This window comes from Chiloscyllium plagiosum, unplaced genomic scaffold (assembly GCF_037043375.1).
Source record: "Chiloscyllium plagiosum isolate Xiang-an unplaced genomic scaffold, Cpla_swu_hap1 HiC_scaffold_4, whole genome shotgun sequence".
NCBI lineage: Eukaryota > Metazoa > Chordata > Chondrichthyes > Orectolobiformes > Hemiscylliidae > Chiloscyllium > Chiloscyllium plagiosum.
In genome coordinates this window covers 85,775,258-85,795,127 of record NW_028270142.1, presented here as the reverse complement: position 1 = coordinate 85,795,127, position 19,870 = coordinate 85,775,258, and the positions used below count along the sequence as shown (strand labels likewise).

At 41.6% G+C, this 19,870-nt stretch overlaps 1 protein-coding gene across 4 annotated transcripts in view; it reads right to left on the bottom strand.

Moving 5' to 3' along the window:
* The window catches only part of ccdc178 (coiled-coil domain containing 178), a 399,216-nt gene that overhangs the window by 369,303 nt on the left and 10,043 nt on the right, over positions 1–19,870 (bottom strand). For 3 of the 4 annotated variants that reach the window (XM_043688275.2, XM_043688277.2, XM_087986447.1), the window contains exons 4-5: positions 19,760–19,833; positions 13,084–13,166 (exon numbers count right to left, since the gene is read on the bottom strand). In XM_043688275.2, the coding sequence (XP_043544210.2) occupies positions 13,084–13,166; positions 19,760–19,833 (157 nt within the window). The remainder of the gene's footprint in view (positions 1–13,083; positions 13,167–19,759; positions 19,834–19,870) is intronic. The other variant, XM_043688278.2, reaches the window with a different exon arrangement.

Below are 19,870 nucleotides of genomic sequence, written 5' to 3'. Positions count from 1 at the left end.
TGAGCTATAGGGAGAGGCTGAACAGGCTGGGGCTGTTTTCCCTGGAGCATCGGAGGCTGAGGGGTGACCTTTATAGAGGTTTACAAAATTATGAGGGGCATGGATAGGGTAAATAGGCAAAGCCTTTTTCCTGGGGTCGGAGAGTCCAGAACTAGAGGGCATAGGTTTAGGGTGAGCAGGGAAAGATAAAAGAGACCTACGGGACAACTATTTCATGCAGAAGGTGGTACGGGTATGGAATTAGCTGCCAGAGGAAGTGTTGGAGGCTGGTACAATTGCAGCATTTAAGAGGCATTTGGATGGGTATATGAATAGGAAGGGTTTGGAGGGATATGGACCGGGTGCTGGCAGGTGGGACTAGATTGGGTTGGACCAAAGGGTCTGTTTCCATGCTGGACATCTCTATGACTCTATGATCTCATCCATTATTAATAGATCCACTTCACTCCTTTTCCTTTTTACTGATTGCTATTTAAGTGATTGCTATATAAAGAACTTACCTCGACGCCAACGGTCTTTTCGCAGTAGAGAGCGGCGGGAGCTGAGCAGAAGTTCAGGCGGAGCGCAAAGCTGGTCGGGAAGGTAAGTGATTGCTATTAGAGGGGGTGTGTTCTAAACCCCAGGTCCTACAAAGTAGGGTCTCCCTCCCTCCCTCCTCCTCTAACCTAAATTAAGAGTCCACAGACTTGCCACAAAAAGAGGGTCTAAGGAAGTTTGGATCGAAGAGTGAGGCTTCAGCTCAGGAGTCTTTGACAAGGGGGTTGAGTGAAGTGATTACGCCACAGTTGAAGAGGGTGAAGACATGACTGCCCAGCTGTTTCAGTGCCTTACGTGCTTGATGTGGGAGGTCAACTACTCTGGTTGTCTGGCTCGTATATGTGTGGACAGTGTGTGCACATTCAGCTATTGACTGAGCATATCGCAGCGTTCATAAAAGAACTCGAGGACCTTAGGCTCACCCGAGAGAACGAGATCTTTCTGGACAAGACCTTCAGCGAGGTTATTACACCAATCATGCCAGAAGAGAGCAGAAGAGAGCAGACGATGAGAAAGGCAGAGAGGAGACAGGTGCAAGAGACCCCGGAAGTACCTGTCAGGAACACGTTGAAGCTTTTGGAAACAGTAGAGACTGATGACACTGCCAGTTCGCAAGGCGGCCAGGTCTGTCAATCAAAAGTTGGTGCAGAGGCCGAGCGGAAGAGTCGGACATCGCACAGAGCCGTGGTAATAGGGGACTCCATCGTGAGAGGAACTGACCGGGGTTTTTGTGGCAGCAGACGGGATTTAAGGATGGTGTGTTGCCTTCCTGGTGCCAGGGTGAAAGATATCGTGGACAGAATGCAGGAAATCCTCAAGTCGAGGGTGAAGAACCAGAGGTGGTGGTACATGTTGGCACAAATGATGTCGGGAAGAAGAGAAGGAACATAATACATCGGGACTTCGGAGAACTAGGAAGAAGGCTGAAAAGCGGGACATCCAAGGTGGTTATCTCCAGTTTGCTTCCAGTTCCTCGGGCTGGTGTGGCCAGAAACAGGGAGATAATGGACTTGAACGTGTAGTTGGGGAACTGGTGCAGGAAGCAAGGATTTAAGTTTTTGGATCACTGGGTATATTTTGTGGTAAGCATAAATTCTACAAGAGAGACGGTTTGCACCTTAATAGGTTAGGGACCAGCATTCTGGCAGGCAAGTTTTCTACTGCAACACCGCTACATTTAAATTAAGTAGCGGGGGGGAGGGGACAAACTGGATGTTTAAAAAGGAAATTGAAGGGAAAGTTAGAACAAGAGAAGTCAAGAAAGACAACTGTATCAATGAGGCAGAAACCTCAGAAAGGGATCATGCTGTAAAGTTGAGTGAAATAGGGGTTGATGGGAAGGGTGAGAGCAGTAACAAATTAAAAATACTATACATGAATGCACGAAGCATTAGACATAAGATGGATGAGCTTGAGGCTCTTTTGGAAATTGGCAGATACGACATTGTGGGGATAACTGAGACGTGGCTTCAAGTGGACAGGGCCTGGGAAATGAATATTCAAGGCTACACGTGCTATCATAAGGACAGACTGATGGGCAGAGGGGGTGGGGTGGCCTTGTTGGTAAGGGAGGATATTCAGTCCCATGCGCGGGGGGACCTAGAGTCAGGGGATGTAGAGTCAGTGTGGATAGAGCTGCGAAATACTAAAGGGTGAAAAGACCCTCTTGGGAGTCATCTACAGGCCCTCAAACAGTAGTCTGGATGTTGGCTGTAAGTTGAATCAGGAGCTGAAACTGGCCTGTCGCAAAGATGTTACTACAGTTGTTATGGGGGATTTTAACATGCAGGTAGACTGGGAGAATCAGGATGGTGTTGGACCTCAAGAAAGAGACTTTGTGGAGTGCCTCAGAGATGGATTCTTAGAGCAGCTGGTGCTGGAGCCGACCAGGGAGAAGGCAATTCTGGATCTGGTATTGTGTAACAAACCAGAATTGGTCAGAGACCTCGAAGTGAAGGAGCCATTGGGAAGTAGTGACCATAATACATTAAGCTTCAATCTGCAATTTGAGAGGGAGAGGGTACAGTCGGAAGTGACCGTACTTCTGTTGAATAAAGGGAACTATGGAGCTATGAGGGAGGAGCTGGCCAAAGTTCAGTGGTGCAATACCTTAGCAGGGATGACTGTGGAGGAACAATGGCGGATATTTCTGTGTATAATGCAGAAGTTGCAGGATCAGTTCATTCCTAAAAGGAAGAAAGATCCCAGGAGGAGGCATGGGCGGCCGTGGCTGACGAAGGAAGTTATGAAACATATAAAGTTAAAAGAGAAAAAGTATAACATAGCAAAGATAAGTGGGAAAACTGAGGACTGGGAAGCTTTTAAAGAGCAACAGAGGATTACTAAGAAGGAAATACGCAGAGGAAAAATGAGGTACGAAGGTAAACTGGCCAATAATATAAAGGAGGATAGTAAAAGCTTTTTTAAGTATGTGCAAGGCAAAAAAATGGTTAGGACTAAAATTGGGCCCTTGAAGACAGGAACAGGGGAATATATTACGGTAAACAAAGAAATGGCAGAGGAATTAAATGGGTACTTCAGATCTGTGTTCACTGGGGAAGACACAAGCAATCTCCTTGAGGTAACGGTGGCTGAAGGACCTGAGCTTAAGGGAATTTATATTTGCCAGGATTTGGTGTTGAAAGACTGTTAGGTCTGAAGGTTGATAAGTCTCCGGGGCCTGATGGTCTATATCCCAGGGTACTGAAGGAGGTGGCTCGGGAAATCGTAGATGCGTTGGTGATTATTTTCCAGAGTTCGATAGATTCGGGGTCGGTTCCTGAGGATTGGAGGGTGGCTAATGTTATACTACTTTTTAAGAAAGGTGGGAGAGAGAAAGCAGGAAATTATAGACCAGTTAGTCTGACCTCAGTGGTGGGAAAGATGCTGGAGTCTATTTTAAAGGATGAAATTAAGGCACATCTGGTTAGTAGTAACAGGATAGGACAGAGTCAGCATGGATTTATGAAGGGGAAATCATGCTTGAATAATCTTCTTGAATTTTTTGAGGATGTAACTCTGAAGATGGACAAGGGAGATCCAGTAGATGTAGTGTACCTGGACTTTCAGAAAGCTTTTGATAAAGTCCCACACAGGAGGTTAGTGAGTAAAATTAGGGCGCATGGTATTAGGGTACAAAGTACTAGATTGGATTGAAAATTGGTTGGCTGATAGGAAACAAAGGGTAGTGATAAACGGCTCCATTTTGGAATGGCAGGCAGTGACCAGTGGGGTACCGCAGGGATCCGTGCTGGGACCACAGCTTTTCACAATATATGTTAATGACATAGAAGATGGTATCAGCAATAACATTAGCAAATTTGCTGATGAGACAAAGCTGGGTGGCAGGGTGAAATGTGATGAGGATGTTAGGAGATTACAGGGTGACCTGGACAAGTTAGGTGAGTGGGCAGATGCATGGCAGATGCAGTTTAATGTGGATAAATGTATGGTTATCCACTTTGGTGGCAAGAACAGAAAGGCAGATTACTACCTCAATGGAATCAATTTAGGTAAAGGGGCAGTACAGAGAGATCTGGGTGTTCTTGTACACCAGTCAATGAAGGCAAGCATGCAGGTACAGCAGGTAGTGAAGAAGGCTAATAGCATGCTGGCCTTCATAACAAGAGGAATTGAGTATAGAAGCAAAGAGGTGCTTCTGCAGCTGTACAGGGCCCTGGTGAGACCACACCTGGAGTACTGTGTGCAGTTCTGGTCTCCAAATTTGAGGAAAGACATTCTGGCTATTGAGGGAGTGCAGCGTAGGTTCACGACGTCAATTCCTGGAATGGCGGGATTACCTTACACTGAAAGACTGAAGCAAATGGGCTTGTATACCCTTGAGTTTAGAAGACTGAGAGGGGATATGATTGAGACATATAAGATTATGAAAGGATTGGACACTCTGGCAGCAGGAAATATGTTTCCGCTAATGGGTGAGTGCCGAACCAGAGGACACAGCTTAAAAATACGGGGTAGACCATTTAGGACAGAGATGAGGAGAAACGTCTTCACCCAGAGAGTGGTGGCTGTGTGGAATGCTCTGCCCCAGAGGGCAGTGGAGGCCCAGTCTCTGGATTCATTTAAGAAAGAGTTGGATAGAGCTCTCAAAGATAGTGGAATCAAGGGTTATGGAGATAAGGCAGGAAGAGGATACTTATTAGGAATGATCAGCCATGATCATATTGAATGGCGGTGCAGGCTCGAAGGGCTGAATGGCCTACTCCTGCACCTATTGTCTATTCTCCTTCCAAAATGTCATAAACCCTTCACCATTCTGGTTCTCGCCTTGGTCACCTTGCAAATACATCTCTGCAATTGCTATCACATAGACATTTATTTCTTTTTGTGCTAGCACTGAACTTATTTGGTGGTGCACTCTTATGTTTGTACATTACGGTCTTGTACCACTTGTACCATCCTATCAGTATGCTTATCATTATCCTGCCTTGTTACCATGTCCTTTTTCTTTACATTTCCAAATCTCCCTTCAAGTGAATGCCCTCTCTACTGTTTAGTTTAAAGACCTTGCTACAGTATTTGTTCCATGATTTTTCAGTACTCTGTTCCCGGCGTGATTCAGGTCAAGGCTGTCCCAACTATTCAGCCACCTTTCCCCCAGCACTGATATCACTGTCCCATGAGTCAAAATTCATTTCTCCTATATCAATCTTTGAGACATGCATTCAACTCTTTAATCTTTTGTAATCTCTATGTAAATTTGTTTCTAAATGAATAAACAGATTATCATCTTTGTCATTCTCCTTTGTAATTTATCCCATTGTGCACAAACACCCTTAGCAGAACCCCTTTCTTGTCCTATTAATATTGATTGCAACCCTGTAGAACATGACAACTGGATTCTTCCCCTCCCTTACCAAGTTCCTCTTCAGTCTAGAGATGTCCCAAACTCTGACATCAGGCAAGCAACTTGCCTTTGGAACTCACTCTCAGCTACAGAGAACTTTATCTCGCCACTAAAGTATGCTCTCCCCGAGTAAATCTACATTCCTTTTAACTCCATCGCACTTGAATGACCACAAATACCAACAGATCATAGTCAGTTTGCTCATCAGCCCGACAGTCAATGCTCTTACCCACAAGTTGTGCTGTTTAACAATGAGAAGAGCTCAGATTCCATAGATAATAACACACTCCTGCCTTGACTAAATTCAAAGTAGCTGGTGTAAAAAGTGTGATTGCCTCCTAGAACAAAGTGTACAGGTAACGTTTCATCTTCTTGATACACTGCACAGTTTGAATGTTTAGACTTCAGCTCATCACCTCTAAGTTGCTCCAGCTGCAGCTACTCATTGTGTTTGTGATTATTGCGAAGCACACAGATGCCCATCCCTATGCTACATCACATTCCTGATGAAGGGCTTATATCCGAAATGTCGACTTTCCTTTTCCTCAGATGCTTCCTGACCTGCTGTGATTTTCCAGCACCACACTCTGACTCTATAGCATCTGCAGTCCTCACTCTCTCTCACATGATGTAATTACAATACATCGACTGTACTGGCAGCTTTACTTTGTTTTATTTAGAAATACCACTCTATTCTCTGCAGTCGTAGGGGTTGATTTAATGAACTGAGATTTAGACTTGACACAATCGTTAACTCCCCAGTTTATGCCTCACTACAGTAGTGCACTGAAATCAAGTCCAGCTCTTCCATGTTATCACAAGTATAAATAAAAGTATGCAAAGTTCCCAAAGTCACTTGTCTTTCAGACACAGGTTGACAGAAAGTATGGACCTAGTCTCTAGACTAAACAAGAATTATTATTAATTACAGAAAAATTATAGCTACAGATAAACAATTATGAATCATTAACAGATTCTTGCCCTAATATAAAACATTCCTCCATACACCCATAAAGACAAATAAAAAGAAAATGGAGGGAACGATTGTGAAGAAGTCAAACACTTCTTTTACACAAGGCTCGCTGACATGATCCTTTTGGCTCGTCACGTTGTGCTGTTCCACAAACTTCCTTCTCCCAGTACTTTCACTTGCTTCCATTAGACACAGAGTGACTGGTTCACATTTAGGAATTATCTGACAATAGTTACAGTAACTGATGAATGAAAGTAATTGGGGTTTCTTCAAGCTCAAGGCTTGTTTTTAAACTGCAGAGAAAATTACAAATCCTTTGGGACGATATTTTTGAGTCAGAATCACAGAGGTCTACAGCATAGAAAAAGGCACTTTGGCCTATCAAATCTGTGCAGGTCAGAACAAGCATCTAAGTATTCTGATCCCATTTTCTAGCTCTTGGCCCATAGCCCTAGACACCTTGGCATCACAAGTATACATGAAACTACTTATCAAATGTTGAGTGTTTCTGATTTTACGATCACAGACAGACAGTTCCAGATTACCGCACCCTCCAGATGAAAATAATTTCCTCATCTCCTCCAAAGGTCCTACCCTCACCTTAAATCTATGCCTCCTGGTCACCGATCCCTCCACCAAGAAGAAAAGTTCCTTTCTCTCTATCCTAGCTACGTCCTTCGTAATTTTATACATCTGACTCATTTTTCCTCTCAATTTGCTCTGCTTCCATGAAAACAATTCCAGTCTATCTAGTCACTCCTCATAACTGAAACACTCCAGCCCAGACAACATTCGGATAAATCTTCATCTACACCCTCTCCAGTGCAATCCCAAACCTCCTCTAATTATGGAATCCAGAATTGTACAAAGTACTCCAGCTGTGGTCTAATCAATATATTATATGGTTCCAGTGTCCTCTCCCTGTTTTTAAATCTATGCATTGAGTAATAAAAGATAAGTATCCGGAATGTCAGTTATTCTACTTGCCCCACTACCCTAAGGGACCAGTGATCTGCACACCAAGGTCTTGGTAGTTCTCTATAACAACATAGTTGCGTTCCCACGCGATGCCATGTTATAGAAAATTGTATAATGGAAATAATGAGGCCTATGGGAAAAACAGGGTTGGGGCAAACCACCAAAAATAGAAGTTTTAAAAAAAGTAGCTAGCCTAAGTAAATTTTGATTGGTTGTAACTGACCTGTTTTGTGGTACTGTACAGTGCAATTCATCGGAATCTTCAAATGATTACTCAATTGGCATCTATACCTGCTGGTTGTACTACATTCTAGCCAGTCTTCTGATCCCATCCAATGGTAACACCGCACAAGTCAGTTCCCACAAGGAAAGCTGCCTTGATAGATCCAGAGCTGAATCTTAATTTATTTTGCTAAGTGTCAGTTTTGTCAGGTTTTTCACAGGGTTTCACATCGTGATGCTTGGGGACGTCATTCACCTTACTTTACAAAACACGCCTAATTTATTACCTACCCAAACCTTTGATGCCCCTCTCATACATTCTAGCACCATCATACCATGTGCCATTTCAAAAACAACTCACCACTTCCTGGATATCCCAGAATTAACATCCATGGTGCAGAAGCATCGTTAAAAATATGTTGTGCACCCAGACAAGAACTGTCATTCCGTTGTTGCCCTGCTTGGCTCCTGACATTGGCCCTGGACATGGCAGACAATAGAAAATTGTTGCCTTTTTTTGTGGGCAAGGACATGGAGATGCTGCTGACAGGGATGGACTGATGCAGAGGCAGGATGTCCTTTTCTCCCAGACCAATAGAGGATACCGTTCTCCCAGAGCCACACCAACCTGGACCAGGGTTACCAACCAGACAACAGCAGTCTCGACCATTTGAAGAAATGCATAGAATGTAGGCCCAAGATGAATTACCTTCTCTACACTGCCAGTGAAACTGCCACCACCTTCTCTTTGATACCTCACTCTCTGCTACTGTACTGACCATTTCCAGCAACATCTTCCCCATTCACTCTTATTTTCCCTGACATCTGACCCTGACTAACCCTAAATCTCTCTTGCACAGCCTTCTCACCCCCCCAGGACATCTCCACACATGCACCAAAAGTAACAGTGTGTCACCCACCTTTCTCTCCCTCATCCACTATGTGCAGAGTTTCCTGACTCTGACTACCCCGAGCAGCTGACTGACTATGTCCAAGCTCCCATACTGGCTTTTTTTGCAGTTGGTTACCATAGTGATTAGTCACTGAAACAGATTCATGAGTCCACAGATATTCTTTAAATTGAAGGTGTAGTGGACAGCGAGGAAGGTTACCTCAGATTACAACAGGATCTGGACCAGATGGGCCAATAGGCTGAGAAGTGGCAGATGGAGTTTAATTCTGATAAATGTGAGGGGCTGCATTTTGGGAAAGCAAATCTTAGCAGGATTTATTAGATTAGATTAGATTACATTACATTACAGTGTGGAAACAGGCCCTTCGGCCCAACAAGTCCACACCGACCCGCCAAAGCGAAACCCACCCATACCCCTACATTTACCCCTTACCTAACACTACGGGCAATTTAGCATGGCCAATTCACCTGACCCTGCACATCTTTGGACTGTGGGAGGAAACCGGAGCACCCGGAGGAAACCCACGCAGACACGGGGAGAACGTGCAAACTCCACACAGTCAGTCGCCTGAGGCGGGAATTGAACCCGGGTCTCAGGCGCTGTGAGGCAGCAGTGCTAACCACTGTGCCACCGTGCCGCCCACTTAATGGTAAGGTCCTAGGGAGTGTTGCTGAACAAAGAGACCTTGGAGTGCAGGTTCATAGCTCCTTCAAAGTGGAGTCACAGGTAGACAGGATAGTGAAGAAAGCGTTTGGTATGCTTTCCTTTATTGGTCAGAGTATTGAGTACAAGAGTTGAGAGGTCATGTTGCGGCTGTACAGATCATTGGTTAGGCCACTGTTGAAATATTGCGTGCAATTCTGGTCTCCTTCCTATTGGAAAGATGTTGTGAAACTTGAAAGGGTTCAGAAAAGATTTACAAGGATGTTGCCAGGGTTGGAGGATTTGAGCTATATGGAGAGGTTGAATAGGCTGGGGCTGTTTTTCCTGGAGTGTCAGAGACTGAGGGGTGACCTTATAGAGGTTTACAAAATCATGAGGGACATGGATAGGATAAATAGACAAAGTCTTTTAGCTGGGGTGGGGGAGTCCAGAACTAGAGGGCATAGATTTAGAGTGAGAGGGGAAAGATATAAAAGAGACCTAAGGGGTAACATTTTCATGCAGAGGGTGGTGCATGTGTGGGATGGACTAACAGAGAAAGTGATAGAGGCTGGTACAATAGCAACATTTAAAAGGCATCTGGATGGGTATGTGAATAGGAAGGGTTTGGAGGGATATGGGCCGGGTGCTGGCAGATGGGACTAGATTGGGTTGGGATATCTGATCGGCATGGATGAGTTGGGCCGAAAGGTCTGTTTCCATGCTGTACATCTCCATGACTATATTTTTTGAACAAAAAGAAAGAAAAAGCCTTAATACAAACAACAAAGCCACGTTTCAAACTGGTCCTCAACACTGTTCTTTTACTATTAGTCAATTCCAGTGAAATTTCACTTTTATCTGAAACGCAAGTTTTTAAATTAACAATTTGCTCCCAGCTTCTTGTCCTCAGGCTGTAGACGTTTTCATAATGCTTTTTCAAATCCACTATTACAAACATTTCACAATACCTTTCATGAAGCTTTTGATGAGAAAGCGCACGAGCCAACTGATCATGTGATGCCAATGCAGAGTCTAGTCCTCCACGCAACACATCACCTAGTGCCGGGGATGAGAATCACGTAACAGCAAACGGAAGTTTGTTTTATAAAAAAGTTGGCATTCAAAAATCGTGTTGCAGATAAACTGCATTTAATAAATGCGTGTTACATAAGAATTACCTGTCCCTCTGATCCAGTGTTCTACCAGTCATCATATACTCCCTTGCCTTGTTTGTCATGGCCAAGTGCATCATCTAACATTTATCCAGATTAAATTCCATTTGCTACTAATTAGCCCATCTGACCAGCCTATCTGTATCCTGTAATCTGAAGCTAACCTCCTCAATATTTAACACCTCACTACTTTTTGGAACATTTCTAGCTTCTACATTCAAGTCTAAATCATTTATATATACACTTCACAAACAGCGAGGCCTCCAGTGATCCCTACAGAACCGCATTTGACACAGGTTTCCAGTCACACAAAAAACCCCTCAACCAGAGAAAGAAGAATGCTTCTTGCTACTTAGCTAATGCTAGATCCAATTAGCTAAATTTCTTTAGATCCCATGGTCTCTTACTTTCACTATCAGTCTCCTATCAAACCTTATTGGTCCAAAACAAAAAGTAGACTACATCAAATCTATCTTTATCTACGCACCTGGTCACCTTTCAAAATATTCTATCAAGCTGGTCAGACACTACCTCGGTTTAATAAAACCATGTTGACTATCCTGGATTAATCACTGCCCTTCAGGTGTAGATTAATTCTGTCTCTCAGAATTGCGTCCAATAATTTCCCCTTCCCTGAAATTAGACTGATTGGCCTATAGTTTCTTGATTTATACCTTTATCACTTCTTGAATAACCGCACCACATTGGCAGCTTTGCTATGGTCAGAATTGAAAATTCTGACTAAGCATTCACCCACAAGCTGTTCAGTTGCCCAATAGCTGTTGGCAGACAGAAAGCATTGGTCATCAACAATGGGTCAACACTTCAAAGACCAATCAGCTAGAGGTTGCTCGCTGAATGTCCCTTCTCATGTACTCCCAGGTTCCAATTAATCTGTTGTAACCTTCTACCTATCCAGTGCATGAACAAATAGCTTTGTAAACAGCATTTACAATGACTGTCAGCTTTTAAATAGTGCAGTAATCCTTTCCACAGTGAGTACTACAGACCTTCCCTCAAATGGTCTGAACAATGGGACTGTTACGTGAGCTTCCCAATAGTCTACTCGATAAAGCTTTGCTTGGTAGCATAATTCTCATTTTATGCATGGTGCACAATATAACACTTCAGTCAAAGTACGAGCAAACTGGGAAGCCAATAGACCTGGTTTTCAACAGAATACCTTCTGGATTGCCTAGTGCCTCAAGTCTGGAGGTAATAGAAATAAAGGTACTATTACCACTGTCAGAATATCAAACATACCTTCATGATTTGCTGAGCATGGATTCATACGATCTAAGTATTCAGCAATTGAAACTCTTTGCAGTTACTTAGAAATTTGGATTTACATATGATGTCTGTGAAGCCAGGAGTGTACAGGTGATGTCACTCTACACTCTAGGAAAGCTCACTAAACTGATAAAGCTTCATACAGAATTTACCTGCTTCAGAATCAATAGATAAAATGCCTTGTTGCAGCAATGGACAGTGAACTGGGAGGATGTCAAATTGGTTGCATATTCCAACGTAGAAGGATACCAATACCATCATTGATCCCAATGATTACGTTCATACCTACCAACAACATTACTCTTGCCTTCCTCAGCAACTGCAGATCTGTTATTCTTAATTTTTGCATTGAATGAGGAAGTCGCTGACAATAGAATTATTGCCCATTACTAATTGCCCTTGAACTGAGTTGCTTGTTCGGTTTTTTCAGAGTTCAGTTAAGAGTCAACAACATTGTTGTGGTTCGGAGGTCACAAGTAGGCGAGGCCAGCAAGGATGGTAGATTTCCTTCTCTGAAGGCAGATAGGTTATTACATTGCTTAACAATGGTTACATTGTTGTTATTTGAACTAGGTTTAACTCCAGCTTTATTTTGTTGAATTCAAATTTCACCGTCTGCCACTGTGGGATTCAAACCCATATTCTCCGAACATTAGCCCGAGTCTCTGGATTACTTGTTCGGTGACCCCTCTTGAGATTTCAAAGAGCAGCTGCTGCAAGAAAAATAATTGATGTGCAGAATTGGATTGAGGTAAGAGAAATACCCCCTGAAAATCCTGAGTGGATAGGATTTTCTACTCAGAGTCTACTCTGTTACCTCCTCTTCCCCCTTCAATAACTGTTTTCTTTTGTGCTCCCTCTACTCAATCTTGCTCTAAAATTTTATAATAACTACAACATTCCAGACTGTGAACAACTGATCTGACCAGAATCTTTGACATCAGAATAAAAATCTTAATCAACTTGACACAGCCGTCAAACTCACTACAGTTTTAGCACCTTAGACAGAGTCAGCAGAATCAGCAGCTAACCTCAAAATATGCTGTAGAATGCATGTTCTGTTCAGTGTCTTTCACAGTGTTAACAGGAGTAGCGAGGTCAATAACAGTAGTACTGGTGTCAAATCAGTATTACAACTGATTGGCATCACAATCTTCCTACACTGCATACTCCCAATGTCTACACTATAATGTTTACAATGGTCTCTCACCAAAACAACTTCAGTTGTAGATGGCACATCATGGATACCACTTTCATACAAACAATACCAATGAATTCTGCAGCCATGATTATATCAGAAAAACTATTATTATTTTCTACTGTTATCAGCATTAATATAAAATTGTCGCTTAAAAGAGATATATTTACATTTAATACACAAAAACTTAATTATATTTAACATTTAATTTTAAAAGGACTATTTTTAATTGCTCCTTTGACACAATCTTCACACAAGTATAATCAACAATTTTATAATAGTCATACCTTTTCGATCAAGTCCAACACCTTGAACACAAAGTTCACTGGAAAATTTTTGATCTGATACATCTGTATCAGAGGTTACATATCTACAGAACACAGAATTAGAATAAAATTGCTGATACATTGTAGCAAATATTTAACAATATCATAATAAAATGACTGTGCATACTTGCTGTGACTTTATAAAATGCAAGCCCTAAAGAAAGAAGCATTTACATTTTGAATACTGTCGGTATATATTTATAAATGTAAGTTATATTTTCAACATTGATATCTATTTTTTAACATTTAATTTGTCCATAAAATTAAAATTAACTGTAATTAATCACTTCTACAACATTTTGTTTTTCTTCCAGTTCACACATTCATGTACAATTGTATAATAGTACCACGGCAAATAGCCATCCTTCACATTTGAGCCGAGATAGCAACGATATCATCAACCAAACCTTACCTGACACACTACCTAATAAAATCTAACTTTTATCTACCAAGCATGGGAACTGGCTTATTTTACCCTCAGTTTAGGGGAAGAGATTAATTATACTGCTTCTACTACCAACCTTAGGAAGCTCTGTGCAGGTAGTGGCAAGCTACTTTCATAAACTATTACAGCACCTGCTGTAGGTTGACGCACAATGCTTGACTTAGAATGGAGAGTGGCTTATAGGGAATTTGGAAATGGTGGTCTTCCCGTGTACCTGTTGCCCTTGTCCTTCTAGATGGAAGTGGTTATAGGTCTGGAAGTTGCTTTCTGAGGATCTTTAGTGAATTTCTGCAGTGGATCTTGTAAATAGTACACACAGCTGCTACTGAGCATCGGTGGTGGAGCGAGTGGATATTTGTGGATTCAGTGCCAATAAAGCAGGCTTCTTTATCCTGACGGTATCAAGCTTCTGGAGTATAATTGGATTGCACAAATCCAGGCAAGTGGGGAGTATTCCATCACACTCCTGACTGATGCATAGCTGATAGGGCACTGGCTTTGGGGTATCCGGAAGTGAATTACTAGTTCCCAGTAAGTCGCCCTTAGCCTCTGACTTGCTCTTGTAGCCATTGTATTTACATAACGGGTCCAGTGAAGTGCTGGTCAGTGGTACCTGATATCAATGGACATTGATAATGGGAGATTCAGTGATGGTAACACTGAAGGGGCAGTGGTTAGATTACCTCTTATTGGTCACAGTCATAGCATGGCATTTCTGTGCGTGAATGTTATCTGCCACTTGTCAGCCCAAGCCTGGATATTGTCCAGATTTTTTACGATTTGAACATGGACTACTTCAGTATCTGAGGAATCGTAAAATAAAATAGAATATTGTGCAAACATCAACGAACAGCCCACTGACATTTTGATGGAGGGAAAGTCATTGATGAAACAGCTGAAGATGGTTGGACCTGGGACATAACTCTGAAAAACCCCTGCAGAGATGTCCTAGACCAGAGATGACTGACCCCCAACAACCACAACCTCTTCTTATGTGCCAGGTATGACTCAAACAGCTGAGAGTTTGCCCCTTAATTCCCACTGATTCCAGTTGTGGTAGAGCTTCTTGATGTCACATGCAGTCGAATGCAGCCTTGATGTCAAGGGGTGTTATGCCCATTTCACCTCTGAAATTCAGGTCGTCTGTCCATGATTGACCCAAGGCTGAAAATGAGATCAGGAGCTGAATGGCTCTGGTGGAACCCAAATTGGGGACCACTGAGCAGGTACTGCTTGATAGCACTGTTGATGAAAATTTCCATCACTTTACTGGTGATCGAGAGTAGACTGACAGGACAGTAATTGGTCGGATTGGATTTGTGCTGCTTTTTGGTTACAGGATAAAACCAAGCAATTTTCCAGATTGTCAGGTAGATGCCAGTGTTGTAACTATACTGGAACTGCTTGGCTTGATGATAATGGTACAGTAGGCAGATATGCCAGATTATAAAGTCGCAAATTGTGGTGGAGTAGAATTTTGTCCCTAGCGATAACCCGTACAGCCTCAATGGATGCCCAGTCTTGAGTTACAACATTTGTTTGAAATCTGTCCCATAGGGCAGCACTGTACCGAGCAGTGCTGCCTTACAGTGCCAGGGACCTAGGTTCGATTCCATCCTCCTTTGGGACACAACCAGCTGGATGAGCCACTCTTGGTGGTGAAAACCCCCATCCAGAATCCATTTTCCTCCCTTGTCACCCTGAGTGCTTCCTCTAAGTGTAGTTCAATGTGGAGGAGTCCAATTCAGCATGTGGTGACCAGTGTAACAATACTATGGCTTTAAGAGGTGCATTTTGTCCTTTTGTTTTGAAGAGAGGCTTTGAGCTTTATGTACCACGCCATAATCTTGCAAAACAATGATGAGGAGGTAGAATATTCACCAATGGAAACATTCCACAATTGAAAAGGAGACCTTGACTTTGATGTTGGCATTGCAACATTTCAACATTTATGTGACCAGTAATGTATCAGAGACAACTGTCTATACTGATCGTAATCCATTGATATTTTTGGAAAAATTAAAAGATATAAAGTACCAAACTGTTCAAATGGAGTTTATTATTATAGTCATTTAATTTGAAAATGATACACGTGTCAGGATGAGAGAATGCAATTGTCATGACTGTGGAAGGAAGATGAAGGTTTTTAGTGGCAGAAGAAACAGACTGAAATAGACTGCAGTATTGAATGTTTGCATGCTTAGACTCAATGCAATGTATATGTGTTGTGTACTTGTGGCACAAGACTAAAGGTTTTTATAAATGAAGCCTAAGCCGAGGTATGAACAATATTATGGCTTTAAGAGAACTATTTTTTGGCCTTTTTTTGGAGAGGGTATGAGCCATAGGCACCAAGCTGTCTGGCCCAAGCCAATAGAATACACAGCTTGTGAAATCTCTGGGTGTTTGTTTTAAATGTTTAACAAGGCATGCATGAATGAGCGGAGTAAATCTCCAGCAGAACCGAGCTTTAATTTAGCTTTCAGTAATTGTTGCTACAGCAAAACACTCAAGTTTTCTCTCAGTCAGAATTTTCTCCTGATGTTCTTTCCTCTTGGACTGGAGGAACATTGTATGTGAGACAATCTATTTAGGATATTATTTTACTGAATGACAAGGGTGTGTTTATGGGATCTTAATATATTGGAACTATTATTATTTAGTGGTTAAATAATCTATTATTCTGTTAAGTTTCCCAGTAGAATTAAAGTTATATCAATTCTTTCTTTTGATTGTATTTTAACTGCAGGGTAAGAATAAAGTGTATATTGCTTAATGCTGAATAGTGTAACCAGTCAAACTACATCTGGAACACAGCACCTTACGTTTGCTTTTAAATAGAAGTTAGGGTCTAGATATATATTGATGGGGGGTTGGTCTGGTCCACAACACCAACAGGAGGCTTTCTTGCCCATGTTTAACCTGAAGCCATGAGCACTCGGCGTGAAGTTTGGAGTCAATGGTAAGGACTCTCAGGACAATTCCCTGATTTAAAGGCAAATTCAGTCTGTTCAGTCTGTCCTGCCAGTGAAATGGGACATGTCCAGGGATGGTAATGATGGTATCTCAGACATTTTAAGACACGATTCTGTGTGACTATGTCAGGCTGTTGTTTAACTGGTCTATGTAACAGCTCTTCCAATTTTGGCACTATCCCCCAGATTTGAGTAAGGAGGACTATTCAGGGTCAACAGGGCTGATTCTACATAGGTCTTTTCCAGTGCCTAGGTCAATGTCAAGTGGTCAGTCCAGTTTCATTTCCTTGAGATTTCATAGCAACTGATCCAATTACAAAGCTTGCTAGGCCATTTCAGAAGGCAGTTGAGTGTCAAACACCTTTCTAAGGTTCTGGAATCACATATAGGCTTAGATCAGTTGAGGATGGTAAATTTTCCATAGCTGAAGGACATGAATGACCCAGATGGGTTTTTCAGAAAATTGACAAGCGTTTCATAATTCTTAATTCCAAACTCTTAGTTAATTCAAATTCCTACATCTGCCGTGGCAGGATTGGAACCAAAGTCCCCAGAACATTAGTGGAGTATCTGGATTAATCTCCGGCCCGAACATCAATTTTCCTGCTCCTTGGGTGCTGCCTGACCTGCTGTGCTTTTCCAGCAACACACACTCAACTCAGATCTCCAACATTTGCAGACTTCAATGTCTGCTATCTGGATTAATAACACAGCTAGGCCATTGCGTCCCCTTAATTATACAAAGTCCCTAATTTACTTGAAGGAAAGGTTTAGTCATCACAGATAATAGAAAACTAAAGGACCACATTTCTGTATGTAAAACAACTATTTATCATGAACAAAGCCTTTAAATCAGAGGTAAACAGCTATGAATCGTTATCATGTTGCAGAAATTTTTCAGTATTTTCTACTATGTCGAGTGCTTGACCTTCTACAGGCAGGTCTAGACTGTGATTGCTTCTGCAACCTTTTTAACTACTGACTGTTGCTTTCACAGGTAATGAATGGCTGGCTCACTTTGCATTAAGCTGCCTAATATAAAGATATACACACAGTTTTCTTGCTGGAAACTTTCCTTCTTCACCTCATATAGATATAGTTATAGTACAGTTGAAAATTACTTCAAAACACCATAGCTGGAATATTATGAGGCAATGTTGACCACCTGCTGCTACCAAAGTACAAGTCAACGGTAGTGTCCGTGGGAACCAACTGAGATGCAGTTGAAATCAGTTTAAGTTTCTGAAAAGGATATGCAAAATAAGAGTAGATTGTAGAACCCCGCAATCCTGCTCTGCTATTCAATAAGTTCATGGCAGGTCAGTCTGCACTTTGGTTCCCAGGTTCCTATCTACCCCTGACAACCAATGACTCCTTTACTTAACTAACCATCTTAAACTCCAAGTCATCGACAGAAGGTTGATGCTTCAGCAGTCCTCTGCAGGACTACACTTGTCACATCTTGCCAATCAAAGATGTATTTGTACATATTATTTTATTTTAGATTAGGATCAATCCTCAGCACAAAATTGTGCACCGAAGGGCTTGTTCTGTGCTGTACCTTTCTATGTTCTATATTGTTTACTGGCAGCCAACCAACTTTCTTTCCATGCTAATGTTACCCCCTACACCATGAGCTTTTACAGTCTGCAATAGAAGCTAGGAATGCACCAATCAAGACTAGATATTACAAAGAAGATAAAATTAAAGGCTCTATATCTGAAAGCAAATAGCACTCAAATTAAATTAACCAATTACAAGTATACATTGACATAAATAAGTATGATCTGATAGCCATTATGAAGATGTGGCTGCAGGGTGACAAGGATTGGGTCCTGAAAAAACAAAATAGAAAGTTACTTAAAAGGAGTAACACTGACAAAGGTGAGTGTTCGCACAGCAGTCAGAGATAATCCTGTTTCAGGAGAAGACCAAAGATATAGAGTCAGTTTAGGTGGAGATGAGGAATAGTGGAAGTAGTAGTCATTAGTGAGAGTGTTCTACAGGCCCCTCAACAGTAACTACAATGTGGGACAAAGTATACAAGAAGAAATATTAGGTACTTGGGACTGAGGGGCTCAATTATTGTAAATTTTCACAAACTGGAAAATTAGATTGATAGTCTCCAGAAGCTGTCTAAGAAACAAACAGCAAATTATATAGACTTGGTATTGTGTAATGTGACAAGGTTAAGTAATTATCCCATTGTGCATCCTTCCCTTAGAATCTTTCTTACAAACACACAAACAAAGAACAAGAGTAGGGCACTCCGCACTTCAAGCCTGCTCCACCATTCAATAAGATTATGGCTAATCTAATTTTAACTTCAACTCCACTTTCCTACATACTCTTGATGATCTTTCATCCCTAATCAAGCTCTGCCTTAAAATATTTAAATATTCTGCATCCACTGCCTTTTGAGAAGAAATTCCAAAGACTCATTTGCTAGAATGTATGTTTTCTAAACATTCTAAAAGTCTCCTAAACATCTGCCACTGCATTTTTACTAACCCATCCTTTAACCTAATTTTGAGTGCACTTTAACCAGTTCTGTCTTCATGCCGTCATAATTGCCCTTATTTAAGTTAAAGACACCAATCTTACATCTACTGTCCTCTTCCTCAAACTGATTGTGAAATTCAATCAAATTATGATCATGATTACCTAGGAGATACATTCTCAGAGAAACCAATAATTAACCCATGAATTAGATATCACTCAAAATGCTGCTGCCAAAACACAAAGACCTTGCTGATCTACTACCTGAATTTTAGACAATCAAAGGAGACCATCATAAAATTTTCATCCATGAGTTTTCAAATTCCTACTTGATTACCCTTTCCCTTCAGAATAAGTATCTCCAACCCTACACGAAAATAGTTGTGCACCTACAACTCTAGCCTCTTGAGCTATTTTAACTGTGCGCCAAGTTTTAGATTTCCCTTCCTGATAAGTCTATATCTTTATTGGTCACTTAAACCACTCTTTAAAATCTACCTCTGATGATGCTTTTGCACATCTTCCCCCATATCCAATATCTCCTTAAGCAGTTTGTATTCCATTTTGTTTGATAACACTTCTGTAAAGGGCATTAACACATGAAAGTTTTAAGATTAAGGAACTTTAAGATACAACTTGTTGGACTGAAATATCCCTTGAAGAGACATCATCTTGCTCCTAAAAACTAATAAAATATTCCCCGAGCTAATGTTCTCACCTCTCACCATTCCCATTTGTACTTTCTGAAGATAGACTTGTTTCTTGGGATTCTGATCGTACAGGTGCTGGAAGCTAACAGAAAAAGATGTGATCAAATTCGTGTTTCAAG